Raw genomic sequence first — 24,050 nt, 5'->3', positions numbered from 1 at the left:
TTGTTGTGTTGAAAACAATTGTCGGTTCTGTGTAAAAGGGCAAATGCAGATGAATGCGTGATGACTGTGATGTGGCAATTTTGCACGATCTCTGTGTAAAAGAGGTTAAATGGACCGGTGAAAAGTTGAGACGCAGATGTGAATTTGACACCTGACACTCACTTCTCCCACCCTGTTGTGTTGAAAGCAATTGTCACTGTCTTGTTCGTTGGGTTCTATGTAAATGGGCAAAGGCAGATCTGTTGTGGCAATGATGCAGCAATTTTGTGGGATCTCTGTAAAAGATGCTAAGGGGAATGTTTAAAGTCTGGGGAGGGGTGTGAATTTAACACCTGACACTCACTTCTCCCACCCTGTGGTGTTGAAAGCAATTGGCGCAATCTTTTCCGCTGAGTTGTGTAACAAGGCAAAGGTGGTGATGCTGCAATTTAGCAGGATTTCTTTGTAAAAGAGCCTAAATCCATCCATCCATCCATTTTCTTCCACTTGGGGTTGGGTCACTGGGGCAGCACCTTAAGCAGGGAAGCTTATCTTCCCATCCACTTAGTCCAACTCCTCTGGGGGGGGAGCCTGAGGCGTTACCAGACCAGTCGGGAGACCAATACAGAGTCTGCGTTACTGGAGACGCTGCACCAATCTGCCTGTCAATCTCTTCTTCTTTCACTTGTGAATAAGATCCCAAGATACTTGAACTCCTCCATTTGGAGCAGGATCTCATCACCGACCTGGAGAGGGCACTCCACCCTTTTCCGACTGAGGACCATGGCCTCAGATTTGGAGGTGCTGATTCTCATCCAACCGCTTTACACTCGGCAGTGAAATGCTCCAGCAAAAGTTGAAGATCGCCAACAGAACCACATCAGCTTTAAAAAGCAGAGACGCAATATTGAAGCCACCAAACCAGACCCCTAAATGCCTCGGCTGGCCTAGAAATTCTGACCATAAAGGTTGTAAACAGCATCAGTGACAAAAGGCAGCCTTGGCGAAGTCCACCCTTACTGGAAACTAATCAGATTTATTGCCGGTAATTCAGAGCAAACCCTGACAACGGTCATATAGGGACCTAACAGCCCATACCAGGCTGTCCAGTACCCCATACTCTTGAAGCACCTCCCACTGGACTCCCTAAGGGACACGATCGGATGCCTTCGAACACCTGACACACACTTCTCTCGCCCTGTTGTGTTGAAAGCAATTGGCTCTGTCTGATGCAGTGTTTGACCACGACATAGAAAATGCTGGTACTGACGTCATTTAACTATTTGATTGGGGGACGTTTTGTAAAGTTGTACACAGTCGCGGCAATAACCCGCTTCACTGGATTCTGTGTAAAAGGTAAAGGAGGATAACTGCCAGAGCTTTTGTCGTGACCGTAATGCTTCAATTTTGTAGGATCTCTGTGTAAAAGAGTGTTGTCGTCAACATCATTCCTTGCTGTAATATACTGTATTAAACAGTAAACTGTTTGAATGTCAGACTACAGAAGAAGTGAACTTCTAGTTTGTTGGCTTGGGCCTGTAAAACGCTGTCCAAATGTGGACCAGCCAGGAACAGGAACTAGTGGGAGGCACCTTGCAGCTGCCAAACAGCGCTACGACAGATTTATCGGGGCTTCCAAGGCGAGGGCTAATCACTTGGCCAAATACAGAGATCCAAATAACCTTCAGGAGCACCATTGCTGTCCTTTCCCCCGCCTCCCTCAGAATACCCACCCACCACCACCACCACCTCCTCTCCGCAGTCCCCGCTGTCTCCGCAAAATTGCCTTCTGGAGTTAGTGAGCGGGAACAGTTAAGATTTACAAACAATGATGAAGCTTGTCATGCGTCTTTCTCCATCCGTCACGGCGGCCCGGGCGGCGCTGGTGGGGAGAGCCGTGGCGGTGTTCTTCATAAAAGCCAGCTTCGTGTGAAATACGCGCCCCCCCGGCCCGCCCGTTTACTGCGCCGCACTCGTCAGCAGCCTCGCCACCGTAAATTGCCGAGCGGAGGGGTGACAGCGCAGTCCATCAAGCCTTTCCTCCTCCTGCCCCCCACCATCTCCATGTACACACACACACACACACAGTCAGAATGTTTGTCCACACATACACCCATCCTCCAGGATCCAAAGCGTAGAGGGGTGGTGGTGATGGTGGTGGTGGTGGGGGGGAGGTCTTGCTTCATGTTCCTTCTTGCCCCCGTCCTTGTGGAGACTTTGTAAAAGTTAGCCAGCTCAACTTTTTGGATCAATCGCAGTTTGAAAGCAAAGATTCAAACTAAAGTTTGTACGCGTGCGTCGATATGGGTCCTGCTTCGGTTATACGGGTGTCAGGACAGAGGACATTTAAATGCAAATTAGAGGCGTGCTAATCGATAGACCCGCGCCAGCCCGCCAAGACTTAGAAATCCATGACTATCTTTCTGAGATCATTTTCAGTTGATTCAGTCCGCGTCACTGTACACTGTGCCTGTTACGGCACTTTTTCCCCTCAAGCTTCAAAACAATACGACAATCTTTTTTTTTTCGGATTGCCATCCTCTCTCACCCTGTGTGCAATTTTTTGGCCTAGAACAAATCAGGCATGGCCAAAACCTTACACACCTCCTGTTATAGAAGGCGTTTTCTTGACTCTTTCTCATGTTTGAATGGGGGAATTCGTCCTGGCAATTTTCAGGCTGCAGAGAGGCTGAATCTGAGCTGTAACCTGATACAACAGTACCTTGATTTACGTAATGCCCCAGCTTACAGTTTTTTAAAGTTACGAGTCATCGCATGGGTCTGATTTTTTTGCTTTCTGTTGCGAGCCAATATAAGAGTTATTAACGAGTTTCTGTGTTTCCGCTGTTTTCGGATAAGTCAAACAAAAATGGAACAATTAAGGTACTGTAATGCCACAGTAATGAACGCACTTTCAGCCAACTATTGGATGGGACAAACAGTCAAACACACAAATATAAAATGAGAACACTCGCAAGGAGGCTGTGAATATTCTCTTTCATCCATTTCATTTCATTCTCAGGGCTTTGAATCGATTGCTACTGGACTGTTCTGGTTCTGGTCAGTTCATGCACAAGGCTAGTTAGAAAAGCTGTCCTAACTAGTTAACTAACTGACACAGGCTAGTCAACACCATGGAATCGCTGTGAGTGGAAAAAGGCCACAGACTCGGTTTGTGATCTGTAAGTAAGAGTGAGAGCGAGTCATCGGGTTCCCGCTGGGGCATGTCAGACCCTTGGGGGGCTTCACATTGTCTTTGCTGCCCTGCTGTGCTGCTAAGCGCTAAATACAAGTGTAATTGTTTGCTGTAATGGCTTGTACGACAGCGCCATTAACAGCAGGCTGCAGGCACAGGAAGCCATTAAATGGTTCCCGTGTGCTTTATGTACTCGTCCGCAGCCTGACCCAAAGGCGAACCCACTGAGCACGACAGTTCTCCCCAAAAGAGGCAGTGTGTGCTCACTTCAAGCTGTTTGTCAATCCTGGTTAAGTTTACTGTAAAACCGACACATAAAACAAGTAAGAGGATTAAATGCTATATATTTATACACCAAAATGTTCAATCAAACCACATAATTTCACCTAACAAATTCCACTTGCTAAATGCTTAAATATAATACCAAATACCATAAACAGGCTATTGGAAATGAGCATCCATGTTACGGTAATTATAAACCTTCAAACAACTGCTACTTTTAGGTGGAAACCTCGTACGTCCAAATATGGTCAATGTTATATTTTTTCACAAATCAATTATTGGTCCCCATGTGAATTGTTATTTTTATGCTTTCCATCCATCCATTTTCTGAGCCGCTTATCCTCACAAGGGTCGCGGCCCACGCAGGCACAGGGAGAACATGAAAACTTCACACAGGCGGGGTCGGGGATTGAACCCCGGACCTCAGAACTGTGAGGCAGACCCGCTAACCAGTCGTCCACCGTGCCGCCATTTTTATGCTCTATATGAACCAATTTAAAGAGCTAAAAATAGCTTGAGAAGCAATCACTTTCAACTTGCTCAACTGTCTTGAGAAATGTTGTCAAACTCTGCTTCTTTCGTCACTCTGCGGGAGCTGTTTGGCAATTACGTCACCTCAAGATTGGAGGTCTGGATGTTATTTAGACAATAACGAGTGAAAAAAGGTAGGTTAGCCAGTATACCTCGGTGCTGCCCGGCATGTTGCTGTACAACATGGTACTACACTGAAGGCACGCAACTTTATATTCAGACTTGCCTGTATAGTGTAAAAACCTGTCCAAAAATATTACCTAATAATCTGCGATATGGCGAGGGTTCACTGTTTAACTCCTGTTTGCTCCGTAACAGCTCAATACAAGAGGCATCCTCCATATTTATTCCACCCCTCTCGTGTGTCCTTTACTTTGGCATTTTTCTTGCACTGTCTGTCCGCCCTCAATGAATGTTTTGTTTAAAACGCAACCCGGGAGAGAAGGGGAGCCAAATATCGATCAGCCACCTCAGCTCATTAAGGCGTATCCATAAGGTTTGCTAGACAGACAGGCTATTTTGCCAGTTGATGGGGCACGCACAGACCCGAATGGAGATTGAACATAGGGGGAAGAGGATGGTGACCCCCGCCCCTTCCCCGCCAGTCGTCTTCCAGTGGGGACAGATTGGTTAACAATATGGGGCCAAAGGGTCCTCGCTGCTTAATTAGCCTCTGACCCCGACACTCATGCCGTCTGTCAGCCAGGTTGTGATGGCTGCATATGCACACACACCCTGGATTCTCAGCAGCCATGCCAAGTCAGCAGTTTTAGAGCACCGATGCTAGTCCAGTCCGAAATACAGCAGTACCTTCACTCACCAGTTTGAGTCATTCCATGACCAAGGTCATAAATCAATTTACGTTTGCTTCTTATGTTGCGTTCTTTCATCTTGTGTTTCATTCTCAATTGTGCTCTTCTTGTGTTCTTGTATTTCATTTGGTTTTTGGGGGTTTTTTTTGCTGTTGTGTTTGAATCTCATGTTGTTTCATGTTCACGTCCTTGTGTTTTCTTTTAATGTTGTGTCATTGTGATGTTCAAACTCATGATGAAAAAGTCACCACGGGATGAATGGTCAAAACGTTGGGGTGAAGGTCCGCCGTGTGAACATCATCCGGACTGCCGTGAGCCACCGTGTTTAAAAGCCGCCTGCCTGGCTGCCCTTTGGCAGAGTTTTCTGGATCATTAAGTTGCGCTGGGACGGCTGATGATGACGAAACCCACCCACACGCACACACACACACACACGCGCACGCAGACACACAAACGTGTGTCCAGGGACATATTGTGCTCGTATCGTTTTAATGAGAGCCATTTCATCCCAAGCTAACCTTGTCATGTGACAGGCTACTTTTCATTGTGAAGATTGAATTGCTGTTGCCGCAATAACTGCTTGTGCCACGTGCGAGAGTGGCCCTGGACCGCAGCAACACTTCATTTCCTTCTATAGTTTGTGTTGGTCTTTTTCCAATGTATTCCAGAAGGTTCTGTGACTGTGTTGACTGGGTTTGATACAAAAAACGTCGACAACACTTTGAAATGCGCAATAGAGACACCTACAGGACTGGGGTGGAAGAGCAAAAACCCAAGCCTACAGTGTGAGCCCCCGTTAGCTTGCCCTTTTTATTCATGCATCCTTCCATCCTTCCTTTGATTGCTCCACCAACTCTTCTGGCTTCCTTATCTCCTTCCTTGCGTCACACCTGCTTTTTTTAATTCATGTATCCTTCTTCCTTCCTTCTGTCGCTTAAACCTGCTTTTCTGCCTTCCTTACCTTGTTCCTTCTTTTGTTCCTTTCTGACCTTCTTTGTTACTTTGCTCCTCCTTTCATCACATCTGGTTTTTATTCATGTATCCTTCCTTCCTTCCTTCCTTCCTTCCTTCCTTCCTTCCTGTTAAACCCACTTTTCTGCCTTCCTTCCTAACCGCCTTCCATCATTGCCTTTGTTGATTTTGATTTTTGCAACCTTACTTCCATCCTTCCTACTTCCCTGCCTTCCTTTCCCTCAGACCCGTTTTTTTTCCTGGCAACTTTCCCTTCCTACCCTCCTTCGTTCCTTCCTGCCTTTCCTTCACACAGACCCACTTTTTCTCATGCACCCTTCCTTCCTTTACTAAACCTACATTTTGGCCTTCCTTTTTTCCCTCCTCCTTCCATCATATCTGTTTTTATTCATGCATGCTTCCATCCTTAAATTTGCTTTTCTGCTTTCCTTCCTTTCTTCCTTCCTAACATCCTTCTTCTTTCCCAGAAAGTTGATTTTCATTCTTGCCTCCTTACTTCCATCCTTCCTATTTTCTCCCTTTCTTCCTACTTCCTTTCTGACCTCCTTCCTGCCTTTCTTCTCCTCAGACCCTATTTTTTCCATGCAGTCGTGCATCCTTCCTTGCTTCACTTGAACCTACTTTTCTGCCTTCCTTTCTTCCCTCCTCCTTCCACCACACCCGTTTGTCATTCATGCAGCCTTCCTTCTGTTTCTTAAACTTGCTTCTTTGCTTTCTTTCCTGACCTCCTTCCTCGATCGTTCCCTCAATGTTGCTTTTTATTCTTGCATCCTCACTTTCATTCTATCTATATTCCTTCCTCCCTTCCTACTTTCCTTTCTGACCCCTTTCCCACCTTTTTTTCCCCAGACTCACTTTTTTTCCTGGAATATTTTCCTTCCTGACCTCCTTTCTTCTTTTCTTCTTGCCTTCATTCCCTCAGACCTGCATTTTTTCATGCATTCTTAAATTATTCCTTCTGTCATACCTGTTTTTATTCATGCATCCTTCCACCCTTCCTTCCTTTACTTGAAGCACCCTTACTTTCTGCCTTCCTTACCTCATTCCTTCCACCTCAGAAGTGTTTTTTCTTCCTTGCTTCCTTCCCTCCTACCTTCCTTTCTGTTCTCTCCTGCCTTCCTTGCCTTAGACATTGCATCATTCCTTCCTTTATTTCTATCCCTTCCTTCATTCGGTTCTTTGCTAGAAAATCCCCTTTTGTGTTCTTGACTCCAAATTTTCAATGTAATTTCAAAGAGTTACACACATGAGAGAAGAGTTTGCTGTGGAAGATTGTGATCACGCTCAGTCCGGTATGTTTGCTTAAGCGTTATCTCACCCCTATGCCGCCCAACAATGTGCATGCTGGCTTTGACTATTATGACACCCCGTGAGAGAGATGATCTTGTCACATGTGAGCTTTTGTTGGTCAGCGTGGCAAGCAATGATTGCACTTTGATGCACTCCCCGACTCTCTTTAGCCAGCACAAGGGGGAGGTTACAAACGCCTCCTTTTGTCCCCCCTCACAAAAAGAAAGAGCGAGACTTTCATTGTTTGAGCGCTGAGTGACGGCCACCGGGGCAGAAGTTCACTTCGAACTTTTCCTCATTCCCAGCAGCACTCTTCTGACACAATTTTCAACACCGTGTACTTCTTAATCGATGTTAAAACGAAAGCCAAAGAAAAAGTCAAACTCCAGTTGGTGTTCACTAAACTGAACTTTCGGGAATTATGCTGACATTTGATGTCAGTTCGTCCTCTGTACCCTGTTGGGTTTTGTTCTCATTTTCTTTTTCATTCTCATGCTTTGTGTTCTCATCTTGTAGTTTCTTGTCATGTTTAATTTTCATGTTGCTGTGTGTTCTTTCTCATCTTGCTTTCATTCTCATGCTGTTCCCTTTTTCTTCTGATGTTGTCTTTCTCATGGTTTGTTTTATTCGAATGTTGTTGTTTTTTCTTCTAATGTTCTCATGCTTTGTTTCACTGTCATGTTCTTCCCATTTTTGCTTTCTTGTTTTCTCATAATGTGTTTATTTAGGTTTAATTGTCATGTTTTGTTTCACTCTCATGTTGTTTTCTTCTCATTATGTATCATACCGTCCATTTTCTGAGCCGCTTCTCCTCACTAGGGTCGCGGGCGTGCTGGAGCCTATCCCAGCTGTCATCGGGCAGGAGGCGGGGTACACCCTGAACTGGTTGCCAGCCAATTGCAGGGCACATACAAACAAACAACCATTCGCACTCACATTCACACCTATGGGAAAATTAGAGTTGTCAATTAACCTACCATGCATGTTTTTGGGATGTGGGAGGAAACCGGAGTGCCCGGAGAAAACCCACGCAGGCACGGGGAGAACATGCAAACTCCACACAGGCGGGGATTGAACGAGGCTGACGCTCTAACCGGTCGGTCACCGTGCCGCCATTATGTATCATTGTCATGTTTAATTCTCATTTTTATGTTGTTGTGTCTTCTCGTTATGTTCTGTTTTCCTATCATGTTACATTTAATTTTCTCATATTTGTGTTTTCTTGTTGTTTGATTTTTGTGTATTTGATTCTCATGTAGTTCAATTTTCATCTTGTGCTTTCTTTTGGTTGTTTTCATCTCAATGTTTCAGTCCCATGTCATTGTGTTTTTTATTCTCATGTGCTTTCTTCTCATGCTGTTTCACTGTCATTTTCTTTTTATTCTTGTTTCATTTTCATTCTTTTCTTCTGTGCTTTCTTTTCATGTATCATTTTCATGTTTTTGCGTTTTCTTCTCATATTGTTTTGTTATGTTGTGTTTCATTCTTATATTGTTGTTTTCTTCTCATGCATGTCATTTTCATGTAGTTGTGTTCATTTCCATTTTTACTCAATGTGACAATTGTGTAATTATAGGATTTAATTATTAATATTGTAAATTGATTGTTAATTTCCCCATTGTATAATGAATGAAAATAGACAAATAGCAATCACTAATTGTAATTGCATAGTGGCTAAATTGAGCTAATTGACAATGAAAATCATGTTGCATTTGGCTTTCTTAAACAGATGTAACAGGAAAGTGCATTAGACAGCAAACATGTGGACCATGTCCTCATTTAACACCCCCCAGCACCTTTAATTACCAACATGCACACACACACACACACAAACACAGTGGCGAACAAGCGCAGGACCCAGGCTGTACCTTGCAACACAACCATCCCTTTTAATGATGGAGGCGCCCGTTTGAAAGTGGTGACAAAGTGCAGACGGCCCAAAAAAGTGATTGTCTCGAACCAATCAGGAAGTTAATGGGAAGAGAAATGACCTCACAACACTCTTGGGGGAAGGACAGCAGGGAGGGATCGTTGGCCAATCGCATCGCAGGATTCCAGGAAACTCTGAACATTCCCGCTCGTTAATAGAAATGTAAAGACAGCTTCGATATTGTAACATTATTAAAATATTTACTTATGAACAGCCTTATTTTTGCTTTAAAAATGTAATCTACAGTATAATAGAATGAACAAAGGCTTCATTCATTTGTTCATGGGGCTTGTTTATCTTTCTTGTTCTGCTGATGTTTTTGTTTTCTCATGTTGTTGTTTTTTGTTATGTTGTTCTATGTTGTCTTCTAATTTTGTGTTTTCTGTATTTCCATAGGGTGTTTTTGTCTGAAGTTGTTTTCTTCTCATGTTGTGTTTTGTTCTTATTTGTTTTATGTTTTTTCTTCTGGTGGTGTTGTTGTTCTTTTTTTGTTTAGTAATGTTGTTGTTTTCTGTTTTATTGTTCTTTTTCATTCTTGTGTTTTATTTCCAGGTGTGGTCTTGTCATGTTGTTTTCTTCTATTTTTTTTTAAAATGTCATTTCGCTGTGTTTTCTTCTCATGTTTTGTTCTCATGTTGTTTTCGTCTCAAGTTGTGTTTTCTTTTCATGTTTGTTTTCTTCCTGTCTTTTGTTTTTTTTCTTCTCCTGTAGATATGGTTTCATTTTTCATGTCATTGTGTTTTTCATTTCATGTTGCGTTTTCTCCTGTAGTAGTTTTCTTCTCATGTTGTCTTTTCTTCTTGTGTACGTTTTCTTTTTGTTGGTTTGTATCCTTCTGTTGTTTGTTTTTTTCTTCTCATGTCAATGTGTTTTTGTGTCATGTATTTTTTTTGTCATATTGTTGTTTTCATCTCAGGTTGTGTTTTCTTTTTTCTTCTAAAGTGTTTTCTTCCGATGTGTTTTCTACTCTTCTCATGTCTGTAGGTTTCTTCCCATTTGTCTCTAACGTAGATTTGTGTACGTATATAGATGCATTGTCAAGGTGGCACAGCGGCGAGCAGTTAGCCTATCTGCCTCACATTTCTGAGTTTGGGGGGTATAAATCTGGGCTCCGGCCTTCCTGTGTGGAGTCTGAATGATCCCCCTGTACTTGCGTGGGTTTTCTCCAGGTACCATGAAGATTCTAAATTGCACTGAGGAGTGAATGTGAGAGCGAATGGTTGTTCGTCTATATGTGCCCTGTAATTGGCTGGTGACCAGTTGAGGCTGTACCCTGCTTTTCTTGCCCAAAGTCAGCCGAGTTAAGCTCCAGCACTCCTCTGACCCTACTGCGCTATAGAAAATGGATGGATGGATGCATTGTTAATTGTACTGACGTTTGTGTGTGTGCAGCCATGTCCGCCAGCAGCATCGGCGCCGTCCAGGACTCCATGGCCTTCAACTCCGTTGCGGACATCAAGTCGGAGCTGGATGCCGAAGACGACAAGTCCGACCGCCTTGTCATCGATGAAGACGTGGGCAAATGAACACCGAGGTTCACTTTTTGCTCTACAAGCAACGCCTTAAATAAATACATTTTGTAGTCGAGTTAGTTAGCGGTTCCATTAATCATCCAAAACAACATTAGGAGGCATGACTTCACTTTTCACTTCTTCAATTCAGCAATAATTGCATTTTTTTTTTTTTTTTTTTACTATATGAAATGATTTATTTTTTGGTACTTCTCATGTTGGTGCATTTTGTTTTCATGGTGTGTTTTCTTCTCAAGTTGTTATCTTCAGGTTTTCATGTTTTCTTTGCATTTGTTGTTTTCTTCTTGCGTTTGTTGTTTTCTTCTCATGTTTTGTTTCAGTCTCATGTTGTTTCCTTCACACATTTGTTGTTTTATTCTTTTCTTGTTGTGTTTTCTTATATTTGGATGTGTTTTTCTCATTGTATTTTTCCTTCTCATTATTTGTTCGTCCCATTCTTTTGCGTCTCATGTTTGGTTGTTGTGTTTTGTTCTCACTGTGGCGTCCTGGGGGCATCCTAACCAGAAGCCCTAGCCACCTCATCTAGCTCCTCTCAATGCGGAGGAGCAGCCGCTTGACTCTGTGCTCCTCGCGGATGGCTGAGCTTCTCACCCTATCTCTAAGTGAGAGCGGACACCCTGTGAAGGAAACTAATTTCGGCTGCTTGTATCAGCGAGCTTGCTCTTCCGGTCACGACCCACAGCTGGTGACCATAGGCGAGGGTAGGAACGTAATGCGACTGGTAACTCGAGAGATTTTCCTTTGAGTTCAGCTCCTTCTTCACCCCAATAGACTGATGCAGACGCTGCACCGATCTCCCTGTCGGTCTCCCGCGCCAGTCTTCTCTCACTTGTGAACAAGACCCCGAGATTCTTAACTCCTCCACTTGGGGCAGGATCTCCTCCTCGACCCAGAGGGGGGCACTCCATCCTTTTCCTACTGAAGACCGTGGCCTCAGATTTGGAGGTGCTGAGCCGCCTCACACTCGGCTGCGAACCGCCCCAGCGAGAGTTGAAGATCACGGCTCGATGAAGCCATCGGAACCACATCATCTGCAAAATGCAGAGATGCAATACTGATGTCACCAAAATGGACCTCCTCAACGGCTTGGCTGTGCCCAGAAATTCTGTCCAAGAAGGGTATGAACAGAATGGATGACAAAGGGCAGCCTTTGTCCAACCCTCACTGGAAAGGTATTCAACTCAATGCGGACCAAACTCTTACACCGGTCATACAGGGACTGAACAGCCCTTATCGGGGGTACGGTACCCCATACTCCCGGAGCAGCCCCCACAGGACTCCTCGAGGGGCACGGTCAAATGCCTTTTCTCTCAGCTGGCCTAAGAACACCTCGGGATTCCCCCAGAAGAGCTGGACGAAGTGGCTGGGGAAACTTCCCCGCTTAAACTGCTGCCCCACGACCCAACTTCAGAAGATGTGAGAATGAATGTTTTCTTCTCGTGATGTGTTTGTTTCTCACGTTTATTTTCTTCTCACATTGTGGTGTTTTATTCCACGTTTATTGTTTTCTTTTCAAGTTACTTTCTTCAGGCTTTTGTGTGTTTTTTTTAGCATTTGCTGTTTTCTTGTCATGGTCTTGTTTTTCTTGTTCCATTCTTATGTTGTTTTATTCTCATTTATATTTGCTCCTCATGTTTATTTTCATGTTTTCTGATTAGAGTTTTTTTTTAAGTTTCTTTTTTTCTTCTCATGTTGCATTTTCTTATGAGTTTCATTTTTATGTTTGTTTTCCTTTCTTGCCCCACTAAAGACTTAATTGATCAAACTGTCCAATCAAGAAAATTCAGTCCAACATCTATCCTTCGTGTTTGACTACTTTTAAAAACAAATACAAAAATAAGAGAGAGAAAAAAAAGATTTACTCTTAAAAAACAAATTAGCAGCCTAATTGATTCCTTGCAAGCTCATTTGGTTATACATGATAATAATGACAAATGTATGTTTTTGGGTACATTTTGCTCAACGTGATGTGTGGCTAATCCTAAAGAATTGTAAACTCTTCTCTGCTGTTTTCCCCTCACAAATATTCTTCTTAATATTCTAAACATAAAAATGTTAAACCGCCTCATGGAGATTCGTCATGTGAAGTGTTTTCTCGGGTTTATGTGGCTACAAGTTTGTTTAGGGGTTCAAATGATGGAGAGTGGCAGAAAAAAAACAAAGAAGAAGTGTTTTCTTTGTGCTAACACTCTGGGTCGTGGCCCATCTGCTGGAATCAATAACACCGGCGTCTTGTTCTATTTTATTTTTATTTTTTTTTCATGAAACGCACTTACTCTTAATTTCATCCCCGAGTGGTTTTAGAGAGAAGAATGTGGAGTTACCTATAAGCGCCGTGCCGCCATAAATCAGCGGCGGCGCTAGTATCGATTGATGCTGATATATCACACAAATTTACTGTCACTTCTGTTTTCAATTAAAGATACAATCAGTCAGATAATGACTTAATTGGATTTTACACAAGATTGACTTTTATGGCCCGCGCTTTTACGACTTTACTTAAGAGAAGCCATTTTATCACGGGGAGAACAAAGTGTCTCCCCATTGCTTGTTTTATTTTTGGTTTTTTTACACAGCGAGCGCACCACGACGCCCCCTGGTGGATCGACGTGTTGGTTTCACCTTCAAAAGTCACACTAAACTTCATAATGCGAATTCTCGTGAGACTTCACCACAGTGAGAATCTAAAGGATTTTGTGATGATAAGCCTAGAACAGGAAATGGATCTTGATGCAACACAAGAAAGGTTCTAAATGCTTAGTTTAAAAAATGTCATGTGTGACGTCGCAGTGTGAATATAAAAATATGAATACGTAAAAATATATATGAACACAGTCACAGTCTTTTTGTATGCAGTTGCTTTTGTATTTGTCCTATTTTTGTCTGAATATCCTGACAGTCTGTGTGTGTGTGTCCGTGTGAATGAGTGGATTGAGACGTGTGGACAATATTTGCTCCCCTGGGGAGACTTAAATCACCCACCCCGTGACAACAAACCCCACCCCACAATCAGCGCCTCCTAATCACCGCCATCTTATCCTCGTCGCCCACCCCCATTTTGTTAGGATCCCCAAAACGTTTCCCTCATGGCTGTAAGACCTTTGAAAAAGAGTTTGGAAACGTGACGTAACACAGGCGTTTGCGTTTAGAGGCTTTTTGTACAGTGGTGTTGTCATGTGATCGCGGTGGACTTTGATGGGCACGGCAGGCTGGGGCCATGTTCATATGATTTTAATCCATAACACTGTCATAAATTAGCAATTTTTAGGATATTAAATAAGATATAAACATGTGAGTTGATGTGTGTTGATGTGAGTGTGCCATATATATACTGTACGTCTAACAATACTATGTATACGGCTGATTTAATGTGACAAAAACTATTCAGAAGTGATAAGAAACTGATTATTACAGGAGATTCTGCTTACTGTTGACACAGCCATCTTCGAAAGCCAACGCGGGGTAGTGAGAAATCTCCAACTTTCTGAATGAAACGCACCTTGGAAGTGACATTTTTGGAGAAAAATACACTGAATGTTGAATTTGCAACTATGATAGCAATATAAGGTATAATACCACCTTAAACAAAGCGGTGTTTGGAAACTCAAGCGAGATGTATTTTTTTTCAACTTTCTGAAAAGTTGTCATTTTGGAGGTGTTGGTGTTGGTCAGGGGGGTGGGGGGTTCTTATGGAAATATATTTGTGCCATCAAATTTTGAATCTGAATTACTAACATTGATTTTTTTTACCATCAAAATATTCAATGTAGTTTTCAGCTTCAAAAATTCTACATATCTGCGATTGGCTGGCGACCAGTTCAGGGTGTACCTCGCCTCTCGCCCGAAGATAGCTGGGATAGGCTCCAGCACGCCCGCGACCCCAGTGAGGAGAAGCGGTTCGGAAAATGAATGAATGAATGAAATTCTACATATTCAGCTAGAAATTCAACATTCGCTGTCAAATATTCAACGTATTCAGCTGCAAAATCAACATTAAATTCATATTTCAACATTCAGCATATGTTGTCTGGTTCAACTTACGTTGCCCAATTCGATATTTAGTTGCAAATTCAACCTTGTTGTCAAATGTTTTTTTTTTTTTTTTATCCTAATGATATATTTTCAAATCAATAATTCACTTGGTCAATAAAAATATGTAGCAAAAACTCAATAAAATGTAATAATACCATTTTAATATTTATGAAGTTTTCTTTCAATAAATCAACATTCAATTTTTTCTACAATATAGATTTTTTTGTCAAAAATGTATCAAATATAATATTGTTTTCTTCAACAAATCATCCACATTTAACAGCTATTTAAAAATACTGTATTTTTAATATTTTTACCACATTATTTTTTTTTAGCATTGATTTACTCATAAATGTATAAAATCTAAAACATCCATCCATCCACCCATTTTCCGAGCCGCTTCTCCTCACTAGGGTCGCGGGCGTGCTGGAGCCTATCCCAGCTATCATCGGGCAGGAGGCGGGGTACACCCTGAACTGGTTGCCAGCCAGTTTTTTTTTTTTTTTTTTTTTTTCTTGAACAAAGAATGAAATGAACCACTTATTTCCAGTGTCACCACCTAACATGACAGGAAGGAAAGTATGACAGTGAGCGTCCTGCTGGACCTGGAGTCCATATTCATGTGTTTAACTGTCGCACAGACCCGTCTTGTCACCTTGAAAACGTGCTGGGCCATTTTCCAATTAAAAGCTTAATGGCCCCACTTGATTCCCTGCCCTGCCATCCCATTATGTGCTTCAATAAACTGCTCTGTTTCTCTGGCCTCCATTAGAAGATCCTACCCAATATGTATTCACAGCAGTGCATGAAAAACAAAGAAGTTGTAAAAGTTGGAGATGATTTCCAAATGAATCAGTCTTTTATTTGTGTGATTTTAAGAGCCAATTATTGGTTGGTGCATGGGCAAGATGGTGTAAATGACTACTTACAGGGTTTCCACGACCCTTAACAGTGGGGTGGCGTGTGGGTGAGGGAACAATGTCTACATTTTTAATACAGATCTGGGTCAAGGATCCCCCCCACATAGTATTTCTTTGGAATTATTATGGTTTTTATTCCATTTCTCAATGGATAATATACAGTACAGCTTTTTCTATACATTTTGTACGTATTTTCATAGATTAAATTTTTTTCTGCATTTTTAAGGCATGGAAATATGTTTTTTTATTAACAAAATGTTGAATTATAAGATTTTGAATTTGGAACAGAAATATATGAGACGTTATGATATAATATATAAAAACAATATTTTCTTCAGTCATTGGTGTGATCTTAATGGGGAATTTGATGCACTTCTAAAATCAAATCAAACATCAGAGCTACTGTTATGTACAGTAAAAAGCCCTCCGAAAATATGCTCATAAAATATAGTAATAGTAGTATTTATTTCCTCTCCCTGCCCCCATAAATTTAGTATCCTCTTTTTATTGGCATTTTTAAGTTTGGTTCCCAATTTTTGTTTTTTGGGGAGGCTCTGACTTGGACGTTTTGCTTAATGTTTCACTGATTAATACATTAAATAACCAAACATAATAGCAATAATTAATATTAATATTATGACTAACATGAAATAAATAAAAAAATGTATTCACTTGTGACATCAAACCATTTTTAACTAATGCATTTCATAAAATAAAATAAAAAAAGTGCGTATTTTCTGTACATTTCCCAAAGACATTTTCTTTGAAAAAAATTGCAAATATTTTTTAATCTCTCCAAACACCAAATATTTGTTTTTAAATTTATTTATTTTTATTTATTTATTTATTTATTTATTTAAAAATAATTATTTACATTGCGGCACGGTGCTGATTGGTTAGAGCGTTTGCCTCACAGTTCTGAGGACCGGGGTTCAAAATAAAAATGAAAAAAATTTATTCACTCGTGACAGCAAGCTACTTTTTGACGCGTATTTGCTACAAATAAAATGTAAAAAGTGCCTACTCGCCTATAGGTTAGGTGCACATTTTGATTGACAGGCGGGTGGGTGGGCGTGTGCTGTAAGTTGCCCCCCACGCCCACGCCCCCCGGTCTCGGTCCCCTCACTCTCATTGCTCTTATCTTGCGGGTGTCCACATCAGCGGTGCGCGTATACGTCCGCGATGAACGGCTACGGCTCTCCGTACTTGTACGTGCACGGCGCTCCGGTGTCTCAGCCGCCGCGAGCGCCCCTCCAGCGGACCCCCAAGTGCGCCAGGTGCCGCAACCACGGCGTGCTGTCGTGGCTCAAGGGCCACAAGAGGTACTGCCGCTTCAAGGACTGCGCCTGCGACAAGTGCATCCTCATTATCGAGAGGCAGAGGGTGATGGCCGCGCAGGTGGCGCTGCGCCGGCAGCAGGCCAACGAGAGCCTGGACAGCCTCATCCCGGAGGCCCTCAGGGTCGTGCCCGCGGAGGGGGCCACGGCGGCGGCGGCGACCACCGGGGAGCCCGAAGCCAGATGGAGGATTGCGGAGGAAAGACGAGGTGAGGACGCACCCCCGGCGGGATATGAGATGTTATTAATAACCGAGCAATTTGAAACTAGTTCACACTTTAGAAACACGAAAAAAAAAAGCATTTTAGTCGGCTCACTTTGGCACATTCGTCATTCGTCATCATTTTTACTACCCAGGCGCCTGAAGGTCCACCCTACAATTACAATAGGAACCGCGTTGAGAATCTTGAACATTTTTCAAGACGAACTACGGATTTATTCAGATCACATTTGGACGCTTTAATTGGTATTATAATCATACATTTTTAAGAGAAGCGCCTTTCTAAGCACTCAAGGTCCCGTAAGGTGGTACTGTATATTTTAAAATGACTATCAAATATTCGTAATAAATTAGCATTGAAAATGTATTTGGAGGAAAATAATGAAACATGACTATTACTTTATGATAAAAGTTTAGACAACTATCTTAAATGATAAAAATGATTTCCAATCACTATGAGTGAAGATTATTATGACGAAATAACATTGTAGGCGTAGTTTATGTACACAATACATGCTTTTTACACATAACAATTCCAAATAAAACATCTTACATTGCTTTATGTAAAACATTTAAAGTAGCATAGGATTGAATTTGTGTATTTCATGATTTTAAAAAAATACATGTAAAAAGGACATTGTTGTCTGTAATAATTGCAATTGTTATAATTAAAGTGTAAACGTGCGTGTGAAAATACACGTTTTTACATATAACAATGGGCCTATCCTTTCAGTTAAACAATGTAAAAAATATATATAATTATATGTAAATCATTTGAGTGTGGGGTGTGGATTAAATGAGTATATTTCATGTTGTTTTTAAAACTATATCTATATTGTTTTTATGTCACAGTCAGAATCCAGTGGCTGGCCTGTAAAAATATAGATATATGAAAGATTTCCCTCTTGTATAGCTATTTATTATGGAGAAATAGAACAAGTGAAATAGTAGGATATAATACATGATATTCCACCTGGAATGTAAAGGTTTTTATTGATAAATGAGACTTGGTTGTAGTTTGTAGTAGCTGGACACTTTATGGCTGTTTTCCTCTAGGATTGATACAAATGAAATCCCTCAGTTATCTACATCATTTAAATTGCACATTTTATTTGCCACCTCTTTTATTTGTGTCACCTAACGTAGAGTATCTTATAACAGCTGGAGTTTTTAATTCATGCCAAAAGTAAAAAATTATACCAATCGGATGGTGAAATTGATAAAGTTGTTTTCATATTTCTCGCAACGTTGAGATAAAATGTTGCCAAGCAACAATTTATGTTTTTACACAGCATGCTGGCTAAGCAGCTTTGCAAAGAACAAACTTGAGTGGTAGAAAGTCGCTATGTAAATAAATTATTATTATTATTTTATTCTTCTGTCATGACTCGAGCGCGGGGTTAATTAAATTCAGTGATGCATTTACAGATGAAACAAATATATATAAATTTTATGTAAAACAACAACATAAAGATATTGTTGCATGTAAAAACAATTGTATGAAAAATACATTGTTATATGTAATATATATATCCATCCGTTTTCATTACCGCTTATCCTCACTAGGGTCGCGGGCTGCTGGAGCCTATCCCACCTATGTTTGTCAACCATAGTCAATTAGTCAATTTAGAGTTGTCAATTAAAATAAAAATTAATTGTTTTTGGGACGTGGGAGGAAACCGGAGTGCCTGGAGAAAACCCACCCAGGCACAGGGAGAACATGCAAACTCCACACAGGCGGGGTTAGGATTTGAACCCCGGTCCTCAGAACTGTGAGGCAGATGTGCTAACCAGTCATCCACCGTGCCGTCTATCTATCTATCTATCTATCTATCTATCTATCTATATCTATCTATATCTATCTATCTATCTATCTATCTATCTATCTATCTAATCTATCTATATAATGTAAATGTGTATATATATAAAATATATAAAATGTAAAAAATATTGTTAGATATAAACAAAAGTGTAAAAACAATACATTGTTAAAACATGCATTCTTATATAACGTGGGACAGGATCCAGGCATGGTGGAAGACTGGTTAGAGCGTCTGCCTCACAGGACCAGAGTGACCAGGGTTCAATCTCCGGCCCCGCCTGTGTGGAGTTTGCATGTTCTCCCCGTGCCTGTGAGGGTTTTCTCCGGGTACTCTGGTTTCCTCCCACGTCCCAAAAACATGCATGCTAGGTTAACTGACAACTCTAAAAAAATATATAATTATATTTAAATCATTTGAGTGTGGGGTGTGGATGAAATGAATATATTTAATGTTGTTTTTAAAACTATATCTTGGTTGTTTATGTGTGCCCTGCGATTGGCTGGCAACCAGTTCAGGGTGTGCCCCGCCTCCTGCCCGATGATAGCTGGGATAGGCTCCAGCACGCCCGCGACCCTAGTGAGGAGAAGCGGCTCAGAAAATGGATGGATGGATGGATGGATGGACAGGATCCATATCGACACAGGAAGAAAACTACATTACAATACTTTTTAAGTGCCTGATGTACTTTATTTTTATCGGAATTAATTCTAGTTTCTCTTCCACAGGCAATGTCATAAATCTTACATTTTACAAACAATAATTTGTGATTTATCATTAACAGCACAACAACATACATCAGCACAATAGCTCCAATTGACTTTTGTCTCTTGGTCAGGGTTGACTGGTCACTTGTTCCGAGACAGACTCCACAGGGCTCATCATTAAATTTTCAAATGCCAAAAAAAAAAAAAAAACACTATAAATGCTTAGTGGCAAGTTTATTCATCCATATTAATTCATCAATTGAATCATTGATTTGTATTAAATGTAAACGGAAAAAAAACAGTCGCCTTATGTTTTGCAGATGGTCCAGAGGACGGAAGCGGGGAGGTGTCTGGGGCTGAGACCGGAGGCAGCCCTGGTGAGCGGGACCACGATCAGGTGAGCTCCCCGGAAGGTTCCAAACCAAACTCCTGCTACACCCCAGAACCCCCGGATGGTCACTCGGAGGAGAAGGAGGCCAAAGCAGAGAGTCCCCAGAAGAGCCCCGCCAGTCCCGGGGGCCGGGGGGTGGTCATTGAGGGTCTGGCTGGCTCTGTCAACCTGCCCCTCAGCCTCAGAGCCAACCGCCCTCCTCTGGAGGTCCTCAAGAAGATCTTCCCTGGCCACAAGGCACCTGTTCTGGAGCTCATCCTCCGGGGCTGCGGAGGGGACCTGGTTGGCGCCATCGAGGTGCTACTGTCCAGCCGGGGCCCCGACGGGGGCCCGCACCCGCACGCAGACCCGCACCCCGACCCCATCGTGCTGCCGCCCGGCGCGCAGCCCTTCGAGCACGGCCTGGGCTCCTACCACCCGGTGACTTCCTCCGCCAAGTGGTCGGTGGGCTCCGCCTTCAGGGTGCCGGACTCGCTGCGCTTCACTTCCGAGTCGCCCTCGGTGGGCGCCCTGAGGGTCCCCCTGCAGCACCCTCGCTACCCGCTAGTGCTTCGCAACTCCCTGACCCGGGGCCCAGGCGGAGCACTGGTGCACAGCGACGTGACCCTGTGGAACACCATGGCCTTGCAGCAGCAGTACCAACTACGCTCCGCCGCCCAATACGTGTCGCCCTTTGGTCCGGCCTGCGCCCCCGGGGGATCAGTCTTCCGGGGGGCCTCGCTGCTACACCAGCACCACCCCAGAGTCACCGAGGAGCCCCGCGGTGGCATCCAGGAGGGCGAGGGCTGCGGGCCCGGGGCCAAGGGGGGCCTGTACTCGCCCGACGAGGACTACGAGGAGCGTTCAGACTCGGCCGACTCGCGGATCTTGAACTCGTCCGGCTAGAATGCGTTTTGCTTTGATTGGATCGGATCCAGACAAACAATGAAGTGAGCGCCACTCATGAATGTACAAACCTTTACGTCTACTTCCTGTCAGCATGTTGTCATGATTGTGAGCATGTGTTGAGTGTGAATAATAAACGAGCAACACTGGACAACGAAACTGTGTGACATGTTGCTTTCGTACAGCTTGGCCACAACCTCCATGTTGTACACAAAAGAAAATTATGCAAATAGAAATCATCTGGTCAGCGTCACAAATCACATTTCAGCATTCTTAAATGGAACATGTGGAAAAACCACAGCCGATATTTAAAACTCAACACTGTAGTCAAGCGAGGTCACACTGCATTGTAGGGTAGTAGTAATAAATGGAGTAGTGGTAGTAGTAGGAATAGTAGTAAAGGTTTTACTGTGCGTAATGATAGTAGAAGCAATAGTAGCAGTAGTAGTATTAATAGTCGTAGTTGTAATGGTAGCAGCAATAGCAATAGTAGTAGGAGTTGTAGTTTTAGCAATTTTAGCAGTTGTAGTAGTAATATGAGTGTCTGTAGTAGTAATAACAGTAGTAGTTTCAGTAGCATTAGTGATAGTTGTAGTAGTTTACTAGTATTAGTACCATCAGTAGTAATACTAGGAGTAGTAATAACAGCAATAGTAATATTAGTTTTAGTTGTAGTAACTGAAAGTACAACTATTATTGGTAATTGTAATAGTTGTAGCAATAGTATTAGTAATAGCAGTAGTTGTAATATTAGTAGTAGAAGCAGGTAGTAGTAATAGTTGTGGTAGTTTTAGTAGTAGTAACATTATTTGTACTACGAGTAGTTGTTGTTTTAGTAAATGGAAGTAGAAGTATTTGTAGTAGTTGTAGCAATAGTATCAGTAAACGTGGTAGCAGTTGTAATAGTCGTTGCACTAGTGGTACTAAATTGATGTTGAAGTAGTATTAGGAGTTAGTAGTTTTAGTAGTTGTAACATTCGTAGTAATACTAATAGTAGTAATAGCAATAGTAGTAATGGCAATATCAATAGTGGTATTAGTATTAGTAGTTTTACTTGTAGTGAATGACAAAAGTATTAATGGTTGTCAATAGTTGTAGTAGTTGTAGCAAAAAGTAATAATTCTAGTAGTAGTTGTACTAGTAGTAGTAATATGAATAGCTGTACTAGTAGTAATGGGAGTAGTAGCAGTTATGATAGTAGTAGTAGTAGTAGTAATAGTAGTAGAATCAATTTAAATCAATTTAGAAGTTGTCAGAGTAGTAGTATTAGTAATTAGTAATAGTAGTACTGTGGCTATAGTTGTAGAAGCAATAGTAGTCGTGTAATTTTTGTATACAGTATGTGTAGCTGTAGTAGTACTTGTACTAGTAGTAGTCGTGTAGTTTTAGAAGCAGTAGTGAAAGAAATAATAGTAGTTGTACTAAACAGAGAAAGTAGTGATACGAGTAGTAACAGTAGTGATACTTTAACTTTACTGGCTCTGGGTCAAATGTAGAATTCAATTCAAGCTCCTCGTTTCTATCAATAAGGCCCTCCATATTTGGCCGACCTCCTCCGCCTTCCGCCACCCGCCTGCCCGTCTCAGCGCCACGGGGAGCAGAGCCTTCAGCCGTTCTGCTCGCCAGCTCTGGAACTCTTTGCCACCCGACCGCCACAACTCAGCCTCTTTCACCACTTTCAAATCCCAACTCCAAACCCTCCTGTTCAAGGTCTCCTACTCACTCTACTTGCACTGCCCTACAGTTTTTATTTGTTTTATTCCTTCTGTATACTTCTGTTTTTACTGTTGTTTTATTGATGTACAGTGACTTTGAAGGCCAAGAAAGGCGCTTACAAATGTATGATTATTATGATTATGATGATGATTATTATTATATTTAGAGTGGTGGTAGTAGTTTAGCTGTAGCGAATAGAAAGATAAGTATTAATGATGGTAGTAATAGTTGTACTAGTAGTAGTAGTCGTAACAATAGTAGTAGTAATAGTGATAGTAGTAGCAGCAGCAGGTGTACTAGTAGTATTTATAGTATGTAGGGTAAATAGTGATGTGTAAAACGAATAGCGGCGTGTATGAAAAAGTGTTTCAAAAGTGTAAAAGGAAGTGAAACACTAACGGGACATGATGGGACGTCAAGCGACTCTCATCCGGCGTGGTCTTCTTGTCCAACAGGTGGCGCCACGACAGACCAGATAAAGCATCTCCATCTACGAAAAAAACGTTATAAAGGCAATAACAAGATTAAAGATAGCATACTGGATATAAGACATACAGCGGGTTCATTTTGATTGCCATATAACTATTTTTGCACTTCAGGAGACACTCATCTTAACCGGAGTTCTTCCATTCAAATAACATGACGAATGCTGCCATCTGCTGATGGAATGGCTACACAACATGTGTACAATTCAGGAGTCCAACTGCTCCAGTCAATCGGTACACTCAGGACGGTTGTGTTTACCTGCTTTTGCCTGACATCTAGTGCTTAGAAGTCAACACGACATTTGCCACTTTTCATTATTGTGCTAAGGCGCTGAACATTAAACATTTTGTATGCACTAATTTAAACAGTGGTTCTATAGTTTATAACTAAATCGTTTTGATTTCACATTCATTTTGTATCATGCACATGAAAAAAATAAATCATCAAAAAACTGGGCCAAAGTTTAAGTGCCCAGTAGTGGTAAAACTGCTTTCTTGAAATGCGTTTTTATTACACGTTACATTTAGCTGTGGAACAAAAATTCAACCAAATACAGTACAATGTAAATAAATACACATTAAAATAACACGGTAAAAATAAATAAATAAATTGGAAAAAAAAATTGGAAAGAAAAAAGGGACAGTTACAAATATTGAAAAAAGACAAAAGTAACAAAAAATATACCAAATGAAGTAAAGGTAAACCTAAATTAAAAATAACAAATAAAATAAAACGGAATGACAAAAGATTAAAATGAAACTAAATAAAACACAGTCACAATTACAATTAAAATGTATTAAGCAAAATAATAACAACACAAAATACAATAAATTAAAAACAATAAATTAACAAATAAAATGAAACAATTAAAACAAAAATTACAAATATATAAATATCTAAGTAAATAAACACATAAATTGCAATTCAAAATAATGTAAAAATGCAGTTTTTAAAAGAATGTTTTTATTATTAAGGGAGAAGAAAACTCCAAACCTCCATGGCCCTGGGTGA

At 41.5% G+C, this 24,050-nt stretch overlaps 2 protein-coding genes across 2 annotated transcripts in view; both read left to right on the top strand.

The window, feature by feature from the left end:
* Window positions 1–12,588, top strand: part of dmrt1 (doublesex and mab-3 related transcription factor 1) — a 30,366-nt gene extending 17,778 nt beyond the window's left edge. Inside the window, exon 5 of the mRNA XM_061767109.1 lies at window positions 10,385–12,588. Coding sequence (XP_061623093.1) covers window positions 10,385–10,518 — 134 coding nt within the window. The 3' untranslated portion in view covers window positions 10,519–12,588. The remainder of the gene's footprint in view (window positions 1–10,384) is intronic.
* Window positions 12,589–16,623: 4,035 nt separating this feature from the next.
* On the top strand, window positions 16,624–21,012 carry dmrt3a (doublesex and mab-3 related transcription factor 3a). The gene is made up of 2 exons (XM_061767106.1): window positions 16,624–17,022; window positions 19,881–21,012. The coding sequence occupies exons 1-2, from the start codon at window positions 16,659–16,661 to the stop codon at window positions 20,834–20,836; spliced, it is 1,320 nt and encodes a 439-aa protein (XP_061623090.1). The 5' UTR covers window positions 16,624–16,658; the 3' UTR covers window positions 20,837–21,012.
* Window positions 21,013–24,050: the final 3,038 nt, after the last annotated feature.

This window comes from Phyllopteryx taeniolatus, chromosome 3 (assembly GCF_024500385.1).
Source record: "Phyllopteryx taeniolatus isolate TA_2022b chromosome 3, UOR_Ptae_1.2, whole genome shotgun sequence".
Lineage (NCBI taxonomy): Eukaryota > Metazoa > Chordata > Actinopteri > Syngnathiformes > Syngnathidae > Phyllopteryx > Phyllopteryx taeniolatus.
The sequence above is the reverse complement of the archived record's forward strand: the minus strand, read 5'-3'. Positions and strand labels throughout refer to the sequence as shown.